General features: G+C 41.0%; 1 protein-coding gene across 1 annotated transcript in view; it reads left to right on the top strand.

The window, feature by feature from the left end:
* LOC120052367 (ATP-binding cassette sub-family C member 8-like) overlaps positions 1-18,876 on the top strand; it is a 146,896-nt gene that overhangs the window by 96,562 nt on the left and 31,458 nt on the right. Inside the window, exons 18-24 of the mRNA XM_038999224.1 lie at positions 6,044-6,085; positions 6,400-6,498; positions 10,227-10,311; positions 15,010-15,090; positions 15,313-15,450; positions 17,252-17,377; positions 17,566-17,662. Coding sequence (XP_038855152.1) covers positions 6,044-6,085; positions 6,400-6,498; positions 10,227-10,311; positions 15,010-15,090; positions 15,313-15,450; positions 17,252-17,377; positions 17,566-17,662 — 668 coding nt within the window. The remainder of the gene's footprint in view (positions 1-6,043; positions 6,086-6,399; positions 6,499-10,226; positions 10,312-15,009; positions 15,091-15,312; positions 15,451-17,251; positions 17,378-17,565; positions 17,663-18,876) is intronic.

Genomic DNA, 18,876 nt, shown 5'->3' on the forward strand with positions numbered 1-18,876 from the left:
GAACCCTTGACTTTTTCCACATTTTGTTACATTAGAGCCTTATTCTAAAATGTATTAAATCACTTTTATTCCTCATCCATCTACATACAATACCCCATAATGACAAAGCGAAAACAGGTTTTTAGACATTTTTGCAAATGTATTAAAATTATGAAACAGAAAGACCTTATTTACATAAGTATTGAGACCCTTTGCTATAAGACTTGAAATTGAGCTCAGGTGCGTCCTGTTTCCATTGATCATCCTTGATGTTTCTACAACTTGATTGGAATCCACCTGTGGTAAATTCAATTGATTGGACATGATTTGGAAAGGCACACACCTGTCTATATAAGGTCCCACAGTTGACAGTGCATGTCAGAGCAAAAACCAAGCCATGAGGTCGAAGGTATTGTCCGTAGAGCGCCGAGACAGGATTGTGTCGAGGCACAGATCTGGGGAAGGGTACAAAAACATTTCTGCAGTGTTGATGGTCCCCAAGCACACAGTGGCCTCCATTATTCTTAAATGGAAGAAGTTTGGAACCACAAAGAATGTTCCTAGAGCTGACTGCCCTGCCAAAATGAGCAATTGGGGGAGAAGAGCCTTGGTCAGAGAGGTGACCAAGAACCCGTCAGTCTGACAAAGCTCCAGAGCTCCTCTGTGGAGATGGGAGAACCTTCCAGAAGGACGACCATCTCTGCAGCACTCCACCAATCAGGCCTTTATGGTAGAGTGGTGTGACGGAAGCCACTCCTCAGTAAAAGGCACAAGACAGCCCGTTTTGAGTTTGCCAAAAAGGCACCTAAAGGACTCTCAGACAATGAGAAACAAGATTCTCTGGTCTGATGAAACCAAGATTGAACTCTTTGGCCTGAATGTCAAGCGTCACATCTGGAGGAAACCTAGAACCATCCCTATGGTGAAGCATGGTGGTGGCAGCATCATGCTGTGGGGATGTTTTTCAGCGGCAGGGACTGGGAGACTAGTCAGGATCGAGGGAAAAATTAACAGAGCAAAGTACAGAGAGATCCTTGATGAAAACCTGCTCCAGAGCGCTCAGGACCTCAGAATGTGGGTGAACGTTCACCTTCCAACAGGACAGCGACCCTAAGCACAGAGCCAAGACATCGCAGGAGTGGCTTCGGGACAAGTCTCTGAATGTCCTTGAGTGGCCGAGCCAGAGCCCGGACTTGAACCCAATCAAACATTTCTGGAGAGACCTGAAAATAGCTGTTGCAGCAACACTCCCCATCCAACCTGACAGAGCTTGAGAGGATCTGCAGAGAAGAATGGGAGAAACTCCCCAAATACAAGTGTGGCAAGCTTGTAGTGTCATACCCAAGAAGACTCAAGGCTGTAATCGCTGCCAAAAGTGCTACAACAAAAAAAAATCTAAAAACCTTGTTTTTGCTTTGCCATTATGGGGTATTGTGGATTAATGAGGATAATTTTTTTTTTAAATCCATTTTAGAAAAAGGCTAACGTAATAAAATGTGGAAAAAGTCAAGGGGTTTGAATACTTTCTGAATACACTGTATATGACCATACACAAGTAATGTGATCAATATTTACAGTAATATATAAAAACACTCAATATTCAATTAGGATTAAAAAAACAATACTTTGGACATTTTGGAACTATAATCACAGTTTTAAGTCGAACTCCTCGTTAAGGCCAAGAGGAGACAATGTGTTGAGCCTGTGGAGCCAGAAAGATTCACTTTGAAGAAGTTTCCTCTCAGTGCCCCCTCCCCTGTGTGACATCTTGACCATTTCTATTCCAAATGAACAGCAACCGGGGTTTTTTGTCTCACCTGTCCGTATATTGCTGCGGTGCTCACTGATCCAGATCTTAAGGCGTCTATGGGTTTTCCCAATGTAAGACAGACCACAGGGACATTTCGACATGTAAACAACATTGGTGGACATGAAGGTAATCAGGCCTTTGATTTGAAACCTTTGTCCTGTCCGGGGGTGGGTAAATTAGTCACATTTATACTTGAAACTGTATTGCGCACATTGGCCACATTTGTAATTACCATCCGGAACCTTGTCCAAGAAAGTTTCCTATTTCTCAGGTGGATAATCAGAGTTGAGCACAATGTCTCTCACGTTTGGGCTTCTTTTAAAGACCATACATGGGGGATATTTAAAGATACGTTTTAATCGTGGGTCAGTATCAATAATGTACCAGTGCTTCCTGATAATGTCCTTAAATGCCTTCCCCAATGGTGCATATTGGGTGAAGCATGATGGGACACGTTCTGCTTTTTCTTTTACTTTTGGTTTAAGGCTTTCTTACCCTTCAAAACGATCATTGGCATGTTTTACCCAATTGTCTTTGTACCCTCTTTCATTCAACTTTTGTGTGAGGTCTGTCTCTGGTAAGAAGCATCAGAGCGGCATATTCTTCCGATGCGGCTGAATGGACTTACAGGGAGAGTTTTGATAAGTGGACATGGATGAAAGCTGTCACCTCTAAGGAGGGTGTTCCTGTCTGTAGGTTTCCTTTAGAGAACTGTAGAGAGGGAAGTTTTGTCCTTAATAAGCATCACATCAAGACCACCAAGGTTATAGCTGCTAACCTGTGGTTGCTCTGTTGCATCCCAGATGACCGTTAGTGTAGTAACCTCTTAGATATTTTAGGGGATGTGGTTGTGTATGAGGTAGTGTCAGAAATATAATTAGTGTACACTTGATGGGCAGCAGTGCATAGTAGTTCAAAAGAGAAATGAGTGTGTATCTGTACTTCTTCCCTTTGAGGCAGTGCTATACAGTATACAGCCTGTAAACCATACCTTTAGGCTCTCTACCACTTCTTATAATTACTATTTTGTGCAGGGACTGGGAGACTAAATCAATAATGAAGTTGTATAATTCCGATCAGTTATCATCATCATGTCTTTGAATTACATGTTTTTTATCCAAAGTGATTTTACAGCTTATGCATTATGTGAATTATTAATAAGTCTACACTGTAGACAGTAGACTGGTATCTGAGCTTAGTGTCCCACATGAGACCTCAGCACAAGCTCCACTTATGGTGTTATTAGGTAAATGTTCCCTCACTGCTACACCTTACTCCCAACTTCAGGTCCGAATCCTTCAGGTCTGAAGTGAAATTGTTATTTAAGTGGACATTAGGATTCTCCCCTTAATCTCCAGGGACCACTCCACCTAATCCACTGTTTAAGCACTCACAGCAAATTATTCAGTGTTAAATGTCATGTCATGTTAACACTGTCATGTTGATTTAACACTGGACCAGTGTCTATACGGGTTCACACTTTCCACTGTTAAATTAACACTGTGCTTAGTGCTGACGCTGTTACATTTTGTCAGTTTAAGGAAATTAACACTTTATACTGTTTTGTAGGAACACCTCATAGTGTTTTTAACCATTACGCAAAGAGGTCCGTATCACTTGACAAGGTCCCTCACGTTGGATAAGACATTACATTTACAAGTCTTGTACTGACACATGTTCTTATATACACTTTTACAAAGACTTCAGGACTAGCAGCAGACATGCTCAAATTTGAATTAACATAACCACTTAAACTGGTACAACACTTTTACTCACGGGAGGCCAAAACGAAGTAATTAAAAACCACGCCCCTACCTAAGCCATGCCTCCAATATAATTTCCTTGTGTGCCTGGGCTTTTTGAGTGAATTGTAGAGTTACCACTAGTGATGTTACTTTTGATACCGGAACTCCGAGGTATGCGTCAAAATCGCTAAGCATTGTACTTCAAAGCAGTGTGCCAATGCATGTATCACTTTGGTGTTTCTTCAAACAACCACCTGATTGGTTTTGTATTGGTTTGGTAGAAGACAAAAATGCTACGCTGCGCACATTCTACGGGGTGTGGGACGTCATCTATAATAATTTGTCTGCTCTAAATGCTTTTGACCAGCAGGTGCCACTAGTGTACACTGTGTTCAAAGCCTCGAGTAATGGACCTATTTTCGACACAATTGGCTGGAAAACCTCAACGCTTCAGTAAGCTTAATTTCCCCCTCACTAGTTACCACCCATGACTATATTTGTGAGATAGAGACATAGTTGTTGAAACCCCTGGTTTACAGGCCACATTATGCTGGCTTGCAAAGTGATGTGTAATAGCTATTGGAATCCAGCCAGCATAAGGCTGTCAAACAGATGGAATGAATGGCAGGAAAGTTGATAAGAAGACTAACTATTTAAACTGGGACAACCATTTCAGTAACGGGTGCAATAAATCAAACTAACTGATTAGATTAGTTTAGAAAATATATGCTATTTATCTTTGTGTAGCATAAGTTTAATCAATCAATTAATCAATTCGTTTAGTAAAATATATGTTATTTATCTTTGTGTAACATAGTATTAATCAATCAATCAATGAACAATCCTAAAAATATCTACCTGCAGTAGAGCATGCTGGGAAATCTGATAATGACGGGCATGGTTTTGATGGGAACGTTTTTACTCTCCACAGAGTAAAACTGACACAATCACACTCAACACTGGTTATTAACACCAACACTGGGGTTATTTTAACACTAATGAGTTAATTTAACACTTACAGAGTTAAGGTAACTCCTAAATCAACACAATAAATGTTACACTGAAAAATCAACACTAAGTAACACTGGCCAATTTCCTGTGGTGGAGCACAGCCTGTCTAGGACATGTCTGTGGTGTTCGGTATAATTAGATAAGCATCCCATGCAGGGCCTATCAACAACACAGCAAAATATTCTAGCTCCTCCTCCCCTACGCCCCTTCTCCTCCTCTCCCTTCTCTCAAGGACAGGCTGAGCTCCTGTCATCCATTCTCCTCTATCTTTTAATTATTACGCTAATACCTCACACCTACACAATTGTCACAACCTACACTATGGGCGCATTTGAGTGGTAAGGTGAAAGCCACCGACTCTAGACGAAAGTCTGGAATGAAGTCAGGGGAGGTGCATCTGTGACAGACAAAAGTTGGACAGTCACCAGGTTTCCAGCCAACTTTTTTATGCGAGTAAAGCATGTTGGATAAAAAACGGAATTATAGGCCTGATGGAAACAGAACATTTTTCCGTGAACTTTCCAAATGTCGACAAATCAAAATACGCTAGACAAGTTGGGATCTTTTTGTGTTGGTAAAATCAATTATGCATGAATTTATGCGATTTTTTAAAATATTGACATGAATATTGTATGGAAACCTAGCTATGATGTGGTTTTGCAACATGGCAGTGTTGCCATTGTTGGTAGAAGTTGTTCTTTATAATGTCAGAATAACACATCTCCAATCCCCATATTATACACTAACTATCAGAAAATACATGTACATTGCACAATCAATTGGTGAGAGAGAATTCCTGTATACAGTACATGAATTGCGGCAAAGTTGGTTACCGTTTTAGTCACATCTTTGGTCACGTTCACGCGCTTCAAACAAAAACACTCTAATGATTGGTTGGCTATAGAGCCTCCCACAATGTAGGCGATGGCTGCAGGAGGAAGTTAGTGAAACGCAACTGCAGAAACTTAAAGTCGACTGCAGTCAAAAACTTCATGACTATTGAACACATGACTTATGTAAAAAAGTTAATGCAGTCGACATGTAGACGTAAGTCGGACAGTTTTTGTCCCCATAATGCAACACTTTGAAAGCCAACAATGGTCACTTGACAAAAGTGAGCCGCTTGAAAGCGCCCAATATGTCACAAATACACAACATAATATGTCACAGCTGCACCAAGACACAATAACAGAGTACATACATCAACAGCAAATCTAGGCATCGTGTATTCAGCTTTTCTTAACAACTCCTCTATACTCAGAGTGCATCAGAGCACCCAGTTGATGAGTCTGCAAACAACAGGAAGTAATACAAGGTTTTTATTTGATTTATAGACACACTTAGATCTAATGATAGATGTTCTGCTACTGCTCATGTAGGGCAACATGATAGCCCTGTTTTGGTTTGTGATGCTGACTGTAGACATTACTTGGGCTAACAATGTGTGCGCGTGTGTTTGTGTGTGTGTGCGTGCATGCGTGCGCATTTTCCATTGCAGCCCCACATCAGACAAAGATGCTGCTGGTGATGGAGATATCCAGTAAGCACACACAACATGACTCCTCTCACCAGATGGTCACTATGGAGGTGCTGTATATCACTGTTATCACAATATAAAATAATACAGCCAGTATCTAGTCAATACAGTGAAGTAATTGCCTGCAAGATAATACCTTGCTATTCCATTGTTATTGAACAACACCGAAAGCAATCCAAAACCACTTTACCTCGCTCATTGCAGACCTTGTAACAAAGTATAAAATAAATATGTGGCAACAGCTACTTTGGATGACAGTAGTGCTGTATCCCTGGACAGGCAGTGGTCAGTTGTTGTCACTGTGTTTATCTTGGCAGGAAGAGAGGCTCTGTGGCCTACGCTTCCCAGAAGCCCTGGCTGCTCAATGCGACGCTAGTGGAGAACATCACCTTCGAAATGCCCATGATCAAACCCAGGTGAGACTTGATTATAAATTACTTGTAAACCATTAGAACAAAAGTGAAACATGGTATCTACACTGTAACAAATGTATGTAAAGTTACAGCAAAATTCTTAACTACTGGAATTCTATAGTACAGTACAGTAAAGAGTGTTGCATTATGGACCACCAAGGCCCAAGGGTTACTTGACCTCTGATTCAGGCCATTCTGAATCTCTGTTTGCCTCATTTGTCATTGAGAACTGTATCTGCCCTCGCACCCAGCCACAAACCCCCACCTGTGGCAGAACACCATATGTTTCCCCTGCCACTGGATGGGCACTGTGACACACGCTTTTTTTTAATCCTAATGACAAATGGTTTCCCAGAAGAGCAGGAAGCCTGTGTTTATGGTCCTATCTCCTCTCTCTCTGGGCTTAATGGGCTAGCTGCAGAAAATATTATCTCATGGAACCCTGATTTTTCTCTGTTGGTGTGGAGACGCATAAAAGAGTAGTGTTTACCTATTCACACTGGTTACTTTTCTCTCCCTCTCTTCCACTCACTCTCTCCTCTCTCTCAATTCAATTTAAGGGCTTTATTGGCATGGGAAACATATGTTAACATTGCCAAAGCAAATGAACTATATAATAAACAAAAGTGAAATAAACAATAAAAATGAACAGTAAACATTACACTCACAAAAGTTCTCTCTCTTCGTCTCTGAGAACAGTGGTTGAGCAAGCGCTCTTTCTCTCCCTCCCCCTCTCTCTGTTTCTCAGAGCACAGGAGCTGATCGTGGACACAAGAAATATGTAATTAACTTTGATGTTTTTTCAGAGGAGATCTTAGTCGTGCAATTTTACATCTAACTAAGATATTGCAGTATTTCTCAATGAGAAAATGTGCATGAAAACAAGTCATCTCTCGTTGAATGACAACAAAGACTTTATTGAAGAATAAAGTCTTAGGACACGTTGGCTCCGGAACTTCGGCTGGCCTTCAGAAAATAAATCGTGTGCCCGAACAGCTGAAAAAACCCTTACTGAAGTCCAAAACTAACAAAAACTTCACAAAATGTCTTCATAATATATGCTGGACCTCTTCCGAACTGTTTCGGCTGGGAAGCATGTGGGTTAATAACCACCCCAGGGCCAAACAGTCTGTAGTCTGCCCAATATGCTGAGGGCTGCGGGCTCCGACACAGATCATTGCGGCGCAGTCTGCATTTATCATGCTGCAGATGGTCAGACAGACAACTTTGGGATAAAAATATTTTTATGAATTAGCCTACACTCTTAAAAATAAAGGTGCAAGCTGGAACAGAATAAGGTTCTTGAGAGCGATGCCATAGGGGAACTATTTTAGGGTCTCCGAAGAACCACAAATGGGAGGGTTCTTTGACGAACCCTACAAACATCCAAAACCAGAAGTGTTTTGGCCCTCCTGGAACAGAATTGAATAGCCATGTTGTAGGGTTTCCCAGGGTTACCAGTACCATCCATAAAGTGAATATGTTGTCAATAAAATGTATTTAAAAAATACATTTTTTGTAAAACCTTCTTTTGAAGGCCTAGTTTAACTCTAATACAGTGGCCATATCAGGCCTACAAGTCACATTATAATGACTTGCAAAAGGATGTGAAATTCCTATTGGAATCCAGCCAGAGTGGGGATAGCCCACATTTGGGACTTTTAGTCACCTGCATTCAGAAAGACTGCCAGGGTTGGGAAGACTAAGATATGACAATACCTTAAACATCTAAACTGGAACAAACATTTCAGTAACGGGTGAAATAAGTAACAGATTATAATAGTTTAGAAAAATCTATGTTATATATATTTTAATAGCATAAGATTAATTAATCAATCAATGTGCATGCAAAAACATAGATATTGAAACATACAATTCTACAAATCAACCTGCAATAGAGCATTCTGGGAATTATGATAAAGATGGACGTGGTTATAGTTCAACTCTGGTTATTAACACCAACACTGGGGTTGTTTTACATCACTGAGTGTTAATTTAACTCTTTACAGTACCTTAGAAATGTTACACTGAAAAATAAACCCTAGTTAACACTGGCCAATTTGATGTGTGCTATGAAATGGACACATCTGCAGCCTTCCATACATTTCAATAACCTTTTAGAATTCTGTAAATCAGTAGATGCCACATCAAGAACCCCACACATAAAGGGAAACTTTATCGACCTCCCCGTCAGATGAACTCGTTGATACCATTTTTGTCTAACTAGCATTAGCACAATGACTGGAAGTCTATGGGAATCTGCTTGCATGCTGTCGCGAAACTACCTCTAACTTCCTTCATAGAGATTCGTGACATATCATATGTTTAGAAAATGTGTAACATGTTGTACGTTTTCCAAATTCATAACATATCATTTGAATTGTAAATTGTAACATATCATACGAAATGGGTGATGGACATCAACAAAATAATACATACCATATGAAATGTAACATATCATGCTAAATGGAGTGTCCTGGATTTACATACAGAATAATACGAAATGCTCTGAGATCAGGTTGGTTTTTACTTACTGGCAGCCAGTTACCTATAAGTTACTGTAAAAAAAAGTTAAAGTATGTAATCGTAAAAGCACTTGTTTACAGTAATGTACTGTAATGTTTCTTTGTTATTTAAGGTAACTGTACCTTTTTTACAGTAACTTACAGGTAACTGTCTGCCAGCAATTTAGGGTTGGGAAGACTAAGATATGACAATACCTTAAACAGTAAAAACAGGTTACGGTTTTTACAGTGTAAGCTATATGCATGGGCAGAGAAGCACGGGGTAGTTTAATAGGCCTATCTTTCCAAGGAAATTCACTTCTTAAATATCATGAGGCTATAGTTTACAACTAGTAAGTAGTAAATAGGCCTATTGATCACCCGTATTTCTCTTCATCTGAAAATCATCCCGCTCCTGAAAGTAGGCTATCCACGCAAGACGTAGGTCAAGCGAAAGTCCAACTGTGCTCTCTTCAAACTACCTCTAGTTTATTGGCTGATATAGCACAGTAATACCGATGGCCTAATATAATGGAATCTCTGGTAATTTAAATTATTTCTTCTTAGGTTATTTTGTGCATTTGGTATTGCCCATAGGGCGCAAAATTGCTGGGGCCATTGCTGGCAAACGAGCTGCGTCAAATACACAAAATAACATTGCGGGACTGCGGTTGGGGACCAGTTTTTGCGGAAGCGGTGGGTGTCAGACAGAAAGTCAGCGGGAGGGGGCAGGTGAGGTATGAAAAGCTGGGGGTGCGAGTGGGAGGGAGATGACGAAATCAGTATTCTACTCTAGGCCTTCCTTCCTAGGCTGTCTGTTTTATTCTCTACTTCAGGCTTTTCTTGTTCTCTGGCCTCTCATTCCCTCACTAGCCCCTCTCTCTTTCCCTCTTTTCTTCATCTCGCTGAAATAAAGCCCCCAGGCCTGATTCATCCCAACAGACAATTAATTTCTTCTTAGAGTTTCAGCCTGAATACAAACTGAGAATAATATACTGTTGTTGACTGGGTTGCTGCACAATCACTGTTGGTATCCATAGTTAGCATACATCTGAATGACCATGAATTTAATTGCCACTAAAGCATACTTCAAAATAAGTGGAGGTGGTGTCTACTAGTCCTCATACAGTATCAGCTTTCACCTAGCCAAGTAACCTTATTGACATTGCAGGGTCTTTGTTTTAATGTCACAGTTGTCATCTGATTACCTGTTTCGGTGTTGCCCAGGTACCATGCTGTCATTGAGGCTTGTTCCCTGCAGCCGGATATCGACATCCTGCCACAGGGAGACCAGACGGAGATTGGAGAGAGGGTCAGTGACCAGCACTGTTTCTGTTTCTGTCACTCAGGACCACCCGTGCCTGTCTCTCTTCACTCTCAGTAACTAACTGACAGTCAGGACCACCCGTGCCTGTCTCTCTTCACTCTCAGTAACTAACTGACAGTCAGGACTGCATGGTAATACTATTTAGGTATAACCTTTATGTATTCAGGTTTGTCCCGTTGAGACAGAATCTCTGTTACTAGTGATGCCTGTCACCACCTGTCTCGTGTTGATGTTTATATGTACCACCATCATCAGAGGCTACCCAGTACACTGTCATGTTTCATTTGGTCAGGCATCATGTTGTTTTGTGATCAGGTCTAGGTTGTGTTCTCTCCATATCTATTTTATTATTGTGAGTTTGGTGCAACAAATGTTATGCATGTGACAAAGGTGTGTGTGTGTGTCTTAGTAATTTTGCGGAGTGTATTTCTGTAATGTCGGTGTGTGTGTAATCTCTCATGTACAGACTATGTAAACATAGGCAATATTTTTTTTCTGGGTTAACCGAATTGAGTGTTATTTGAAGTATATGCGTTTGTGTGAGTGTACATGCGCTGTTGTCTCCTGATGTCCACGATCAGCTCCGTTTTGTTGACATTGAGGGAGAGGTTATTTTCCTTGCACCCCTCTACCAGGCCCCTCAACTCCTCCCTGTAGGCAGTCTCGTCATTGTTGGTAATCAGGCCTAAAACTGCAAACTTGATGATTGAGTTGGAGGCGTGTGTGGCCACGCAGTCATGGGTGAACAGAGAGTACAGGAGGGGGCTGAGCACGCACCCTTGTGGGGCCCCTGTGTTGAGGGTCAGCGTAGTGGAGGTGTTGTGTCCTACCTTCACCAACTGGGGGGAGCCCGTCAGGAAGTCCAGGACCCAGTTGCAAAGGTCGGGGTTCAGACCCAGGGCCCCGAGCTTAATGATGAGCTTGGAGGGTACTATGGTGTTGAAGGCTGAGCTATAGTCAATGAACAGCATTCTTACATAAGTATTCCTGTTGTCCAGATGGGATAGGGCAGTGTGCAGTGCAATGGCTGTTGCATCATCTGTGGATCTATTGGGGCAGTATGCAAATTGAAGTGGGTCTAGGGTGTCAGGTAAGGTGGAGGTGATATGATCCTTAACTAGCCTCTCAAGGCACTTCATGATGACAGAAGTGAGTGCTATGGGGCGATAGTCATTTAGTTCAGTTACCTTTGCTTTCTTGGCTACAGAAACAATGGTGGAACAGTATTCCACTACAGTGACAGTCTGCCCTCGGGGAGAGCTCCTGACATTCAATCACACACGCTTAAAAATAAAGGAACCAAATAAGTTTTGTTGAGAGCGATGATATAGGGGAACCATTTTAAGGTCTCTGAAAAACCATGTTTTTTTGAAGAACCATACAAAAATCCCAAAGCAAATGTGTTTTCTGCCTCCAGGACCAGAATTGAATAGTCCTGCTGTAGGATTTTAAGCCTATTTTTGCCTTTTAGTGAGTTTTAGAGTTACCAATACCATCCATGACTGTGTTTACTAGTGAAAGAGACATGGTTGTTGCATTCATTTTTTTTGTCATGTGGCCTTCACCAAGTGAGATCCTAAGTGAATAGGTTGTCATAAAAATTACATAATTTAAGGCAATACAATACACATTTCATAAGGCCTGCAACTCATATTTTACAGACCACATCCAGTCAACAAGTCATGTTATGCTGGCTTGCAAAGGTATGTGTAATTACTAGTGGAATCCAGCCAGAGTGAGGATATCTAACATTTGGAATTGTCATTCACCCGCAACCTGTAATCAGAATGACTGCCAGGGTTGGGAACACTAAGAAATGAGACTACCTTAAACATTTGAACAGAAACAACCATTTCAGTTACAGGTGCAATAAGTCCAAGTAAAAGATTGGATTAGTTTAGAAAAATGTATGTTATTTATATTTGAGTAGCATAAGATTAACTAATCAATCAGTGTACATGCAAAAACATAGATTTTGAAACAAACAATTCTAAAAATCAACCTACAATAGAGCATGCTGGGAAATATGATAATGATGGGCGTGGTTTTGGTTCCACTCTGGTTATTAAAACCTGTCTAGCCCCGGGGTTCCGCTAGCGGAACCCCGCCCACATTCCACTGAAAAGGCAGCGCGCGAAATTCAAAAAATATTTTTCTGAAATATTTAACTTTCACACATTAACAAGTCCAATACAGCAAATGAAAGATAAACATCTTGTGAATCCAGCCAACATGTCCGATTTTTTAAATGTTTTACAGCGAAAACACCACATATATTTATGTTAGCTCACCACCAAATACAAAAAAGCACAGACATTTCTTTCACAGCACAGGTAGCTTGCACAAAACCGACCAAATAGAGATAGAATTAGTCACTAACCAAGATACAACTTCATCAGATGACAGTCTTATAACATGTTATACAATAAATCTATGTTTTGTTCAAAAAATTGGCATATTTCAGGTATAAATCATAGTTTTACATTGCAGCTACAATCACAAATAGCACCGAAGCAGGTAGAACAATTACAGAGACCAACGTGAAATACCTAAATACTCATCATAAAACATTTATGAAAAATACATGGTGTACAGCAAATGAAAGACAAACATCTTGTGAATCCAGCCAATATTTCAGATTTTTTAAGTGTTTTACAGCGAAAACGCAATATAGCATTATATTAGCTTACTACAATAGCCAACCACACAACCGCATTCATTCAACGCAAAGGTAGCGATCGCGAAAAAAACAGCAAAAGATATAAATTTATTCACTAACCTTCACAATCTTCATCAGATGACAGTCCTATAACATCATATTACACAATACATATATGGTTTGTTCGAAAATGTGCATATTTAGAGCTGAAATCCGTGGTTATACATTGTGGAAACGTAGCAACTTTTTCACAGAATGTCCGGATATATTTCTGACACTCACCTAATCTGACCAAATAACATCATAAACTTTACTAAAAAATACATGTTGGACAGCAAATGAAAGATACACTAGTTCTTAATGCAACCGCTGTGTTAGATTTTTTTAAATAACTTTAGTACGACATACAGCTTACGCTATAGCGAGACAGCGCCCAAAATCAGGGCGGAAAATATTACTAAACATTTTCAACAGAAATACGAAATAACATCATAAATGGTTCCTACTTTTGTTGAGCTTCCATCAGAATCTTGTACAAGGGGTCCTTTGTCCAGAACAATCGTTGTTTGGTTTTAGAATGTCCTCTTATCCTGTCGAATTAGCAACCAAAGCTAGCCAAGTGGCGCGAAGCTGTCCATCGTCACCAAATGCAGAGAACGGAAAAAGCCAAAACTCCCGATAAACTTTCAATAATCTGATAAAACTATATTGAAAAAACATACTTTACGATGATATTATCACATTTATCAAATAAAATCAAAGCCGGAGATATTAGCCGTCTATAACGAAAGCTTTTCAGAAGCCAATACTGATGTCCTTCCCGCGCCTTGCTGAACAAAGGAAATTGGGGTCATGTCATTCCAAGAGCTCTCATTTGACCTCAGATCAAGCTATACACCCCATTCCACCTCTCACTGCCTGTTGACATCTAGTGGAAGGCGTATGAAGTGCATGTATATCCATAGATTTCAAGCAAATGAATAGGAAGGCCCTGGAACAGAGCCTTGATTTCAGATTTTTCACTTCCTGAAAGGAAGTTTGCTGCAAAATGAGTTCTGTTTTACTCACAGATATAATTCAAACGGTTTTAGAAACTTGAGAGTGTTTTCTATCCAATAGTAATAATAATATGCATATTGTACGAGCAAGAATTGAGTACGAGGCAGTTTAATTTGGGCACGATTTTTTACAAAGTGAAAACAGCGCCCCCATATCCCAAAGAGGTTTAACACCAACAATGGGATAATTTTACACCAGTGTTTCCCAAATTCAGTCCTGACCCCTGTTGTGTGCTATGAAAGGGACACATCTGCAGGCTTCAATACATTTCAATCACTTTTTTAAATTCTGAAGAACTGTAGATGCCACATCAAGAACCCCACACTTAACTCAAAGGTTCTTTATTGGGCAAGAGTTCTCAGAGCTGAGGAAGAACCATTTCAGAACCTTTATTTTTTTCAGTGCACACAAGCGCACACACACACATAGTACATACAGTGCCTTCAGAAAATATTCACACCCCTCAAGATTTTCATTTTTTTATGAATTTTGTAAATACTTTGAAAAACACAATTTCACTTTGACATTGAGGTATTGTGTGTAGACAGAAAATCTAAATGTGGAATAAATCAAGGGGTATGAATCTATTCTGAAGTCACTGTACACACACACACACACACACACACACACACACACACACACACACACACACACACACACACACTGTAATGTGGTCTGGGTTACATAACCTCTACTATCATAGATTCACCTTGCAGGCAGACAGACATCTCAACACTCAGTATTGGGTGTGGGTATGTGTGAAAGAGCAAGAGAGAGAGAGGACCGAATGTCTTAAATATTTTGGCGTAAAACGCTCTCAGAGGATAGGTAGTAGATGGACTGAGTAAGTGTGTGCATGTTTTCAGTCTGTTAGCCTTGCTCACTGACACGGTGTTAACCTGATGGAATGAATAATCTCTCCATTCATTCTTTCACATCTCTCTCTCTCTCCTCCATCTCTACAGGGTATAATTCTGTCAGGAGGGCAACGCCAGCGTATAGGTGTAGCCAGAGCCCTGTACCAACAGACCAATGTGGTCTTACTGGTGAGAGAGACAGCCTGTCTACAGGTCTACACAGTGAACGATAGACTGCATGTGGACAGGGACAACGTACAACAAAAACAAAAGTCTCAGTATACTGAGAAATGAAGTGTTTAGATAGCTCATTTCATCTGCTTTTCCAATCAGCTTTATCAAAATAGTCAGAACTCCATTAGTCCTGTTTTTGACCATTTGACCTTTCACTTTTAATCGGTGTTGTTTCAGGATGACCCGTTCTCAGCGCTGGACATTCACCTGAGTGACCACCTGATGCAGGAGGGCATCCTCAAACTGCTGAGAGAAGAGAAGAGGACTGTGGTGCTGGTCACTCACAAACTACAGTACCTACCACATGCTGACTGGGTGAGAGCACAGTGTGTGTGTGTGTGTGTGTGTGTGTGTGTGTGTGTGTGTGTGTGTGTGTGTGTGTGTGTGTGTGTGTGTGTGTGTGTGTGTGTGTGTGTGTGTGTGTGTGTGTGTGTGTGTGTGTGTGTGTCAGTGGAGGCTCCTCAGAGGAAGGGGAGAGCCATCCTACTCAGTGAATTTCATAAAAATAGTGAAACATGAACAAAGTTATCCTTTTTAGATTAAACTATATTAAATATATTCATGTCATCAAATAATTAAAACACACTGTTTTGCAATGAAGGTCTAAAGTAGCCTCAACAGCACCCTCTAGGGTAGTACCATGGTGTAGCCGGACAACAGCGATTTTCTGTTCTCCTCTGGGTACATTGACTTCAATACAAAACCTAGGAGACTCATGGTTCTCACCCTCTTCCATAGACTTACACAGTAATTATGATGACTTCTGGAGGATGTCCTCCAACCTATCAGAGCTCTTGCAGCATGAACTGACATGTTGTCCATCCAATCACAGGATCAGAGAATGAATCTAGTACTGAAAGCAAAAGCTACAGCTATCTAGCACTACAGTGCATAACGTGTGGTGAGTAGTTGACTCAAAGAGACAGAAAAACAACAGTTGAACAGTGTTGAACAAATTCATTTCCTTAAAAATTAAGAGATTTTTTTCTTTCACTTATTTAGCTAGTTAATGTAGCTAATGTAGCTAATTTAGCCCACTCAACAACCTGTCTCAAACAGAAAGGAATGCTATTTATGTTAGCTAGCTGGCTAAGGCTCTTCCAAGTCAAGGTGAGCTATCTGTTTTATTAATTTGTTTCCATTAGAGTATCATGTAGCAGCCTAAACCTATCAATATGACATTGAACTGGGTGAATGGAACAGGAATGACAGTTAGCCAATATGTTGTAATAGAAATAAGGCCATGCTCATAAAAACATATCGTCCTCCCCTTTCTATTAAGCTAAAATATGGAGTTATTTTAAGATGGGCATATCAAGGATCATTTAATTATTTGATTTAGAATTTTAGGAATCTTAAAAAATGAAATAAAACATTATTTGATGAAACACTGAATTTGGCCTTACTGCTATTAGCCCATAGAAATGCATTGATAACATATGCATACATGGCGAAACAGATAGTGCCATTTTTTTTTAAAGGAAGCATGTTTTGAAGTGTCTGTTTTATATCTGAGAGATATAACAAAGCTCAGGATTATATAATAAAACATCTAAAAAATAACCCTTTTTTTTGCACTAAATTACTTCCATATATACTTTAAAAATCGATGTTTTTACTGGTTCCAGGGCTACCCACAGACGGGTCTTGTGAGGCTTGTGGGCGTCCTAGAGCAAAACAACATGCATGTGTTTCTTGAGAGTCTCACCTTCTGAGAGTGGGGTCTTATTAGTGTGTAGCCCAAACTGTTCTGACACTGCAGACCACCACTAGTGTGTCTGAGGGTTTTTGGTTTTACAATCCTTATGGGGACCAGAAGTCCTCACAAGGATAGTAAAACAAGAAAAATTCCCCACAAGGAAAAAGGCTATTTTAGGCTTAGGGGTTAGGCTTAGGGGTTAGGTTTAGGGTTAGGGTTAGGGTTAGAATTAGGTTTAGGGATTAGGTATAGGTTTAGGGGAAATAGGATTTTGAATGGGAATCAATTGTTTGGTCCCCAAAAAATTTGTGTAATTGTGTGTGTGTGCGTACGTCTATAGATAACGTTTTGCTATTAGAAATGAGCCACTAATTAATCCACCTGTTCTTTATCTCTTTCTCTCCGTTCCTCGGTCAGATCATAGCGATGAAGGACAGCACCATTCAGACCGAGGGGACTCTGAAAGACATCCAGAACTCTGATCCTAAGCTGTTTGAACAGTGGAAGACCCTGATGCACCGGCAGGACGGGGAGTTTGAGAAGGTACCAGGCCATGTGTCTAAAGATGGCAATGACAGACAGAGACAAAGTGGTGATATTGTCGCAACTGATGAGGAATAGTAATGTGTTTGTACTGAGCTTGCTCTTTTCCTGCTTTATTTTAAATTCATCTGGTCAAGTCTATTTCGGCAAACTACTTCAGCTGAAACTCTGATGCCTGTCTGTTCTAGGAGACAGTGGCTGAGAGTATGACGGTGTTGGAGCGTAAGAACCTGCGGAGGGCGATGTACTCCAAGGAAGCTGCCAAGACTGAGGAGGAGCACGAAGGTGAGAGGTCAAAGTTCACAAACCTCCCCATGAGACTGAGGGACCCCGGGCTATCAATCACTCTCTGATGGCAACCAGGGGGTTAGCATCATTGCTATTTCCTTTTGTATGCTTTGTTTGTGCAGACTCCAAAATTACAGGAGATATATTTACTGGGTGGTAACATCTTATGAATTTACCCTCTGTGTCTCTAAAATGTGATGCCTCCGCAGTTTCCTATCCTTTTGTCAGTCTCTGAACCTACTGTGGAACTAATAATGTGTGTTGATCCTGTTGTGTCTGTCTGTGTTCCCGGAGTAGTACTCATCAATGGCCTTCTTTTCTCATCCTCTTTCTTCATCACCATTCACCACTGATCTGTAAAAGACATGGACTGGTCAAGTCCTGGGGAAAAGACTCTACGTCTTTAAGATCTGTTGAAAAGGAAGGGACGGGGGGGATCTGGACCTTGGTTGCCACACTGTCTGCTGGTTTTCATCCATTCCCTTAAACCAACAACTGGTTTAGGCCCGGGAAACTAGGTGACGAATCAACACCATTACTAGTAGAATAAAGTAGCAGCGGGAAACAGGAAAACCAGCACACTGCTGCTCTCTAGGACCAGAGTCCCACACTGGTTCAGAGAGTATTGGGACAAGGCCTGAGTGTGTCTCTCTGCTATGATGTCTTGATAGAAATTTTCTTTAGGCACAGATCTAGGATCAGCTACCTTCCCCCATCATTACCTCCTCCACATTACTGACCCTAGATCAGCATCTAGGCAACTGCATCCCACTCTGAGTCTGGTTGGTTTGTGTGTCTGTCCGTGTTGTTGTGACAGTGTCTTGGGGGTGGTACTGTGCTCTTGATTCTGTGTTCTGCTTTGTCACCTGTGTTCTGGTGGCACCCCGGTGTGGACTCGTGAGGTGTCTCCAGCACAGAGTGTTGCTGCTCTTTAAGCTGAAGTAGGGCCGACTGCATGGTTTTACTGAGTGGTGACCAGACGTGACCAGTCGTGACCAGTTGTGACTAGTCTGTAGCATCGTGCTGCAGCTACACTCCTTGGTACTTCCCATGTAGATCCTAACCTATGTCCATGTTGCTCCTATTGGCTTGTAGCTTGAAGACTCCATTCTTTCCAGTTTCCATCCTCTTTCTCTCCCTCTCTCTCCATCCCTCGCTCTTTCTCTCCCTCTCTCCCTCTCTCCCTGTGGCCTGTCCCGTAGACACCATGG

The sequence above is a fragment of the Salvelinus namaycush genome, chromosome 8, assembly GCF_016432855.1.
Source record: "Salvelinus namaycush isolate Seneca chromosome 8, SaNama_1.0, whole genome shotgun sequence".
Lineage (NCBI taxonomy): Eukaryota > Metazoa > Chordata > Actinopteri > Salmoniformes > Salmonidae > Salvelinus > Salvelinus namaycush.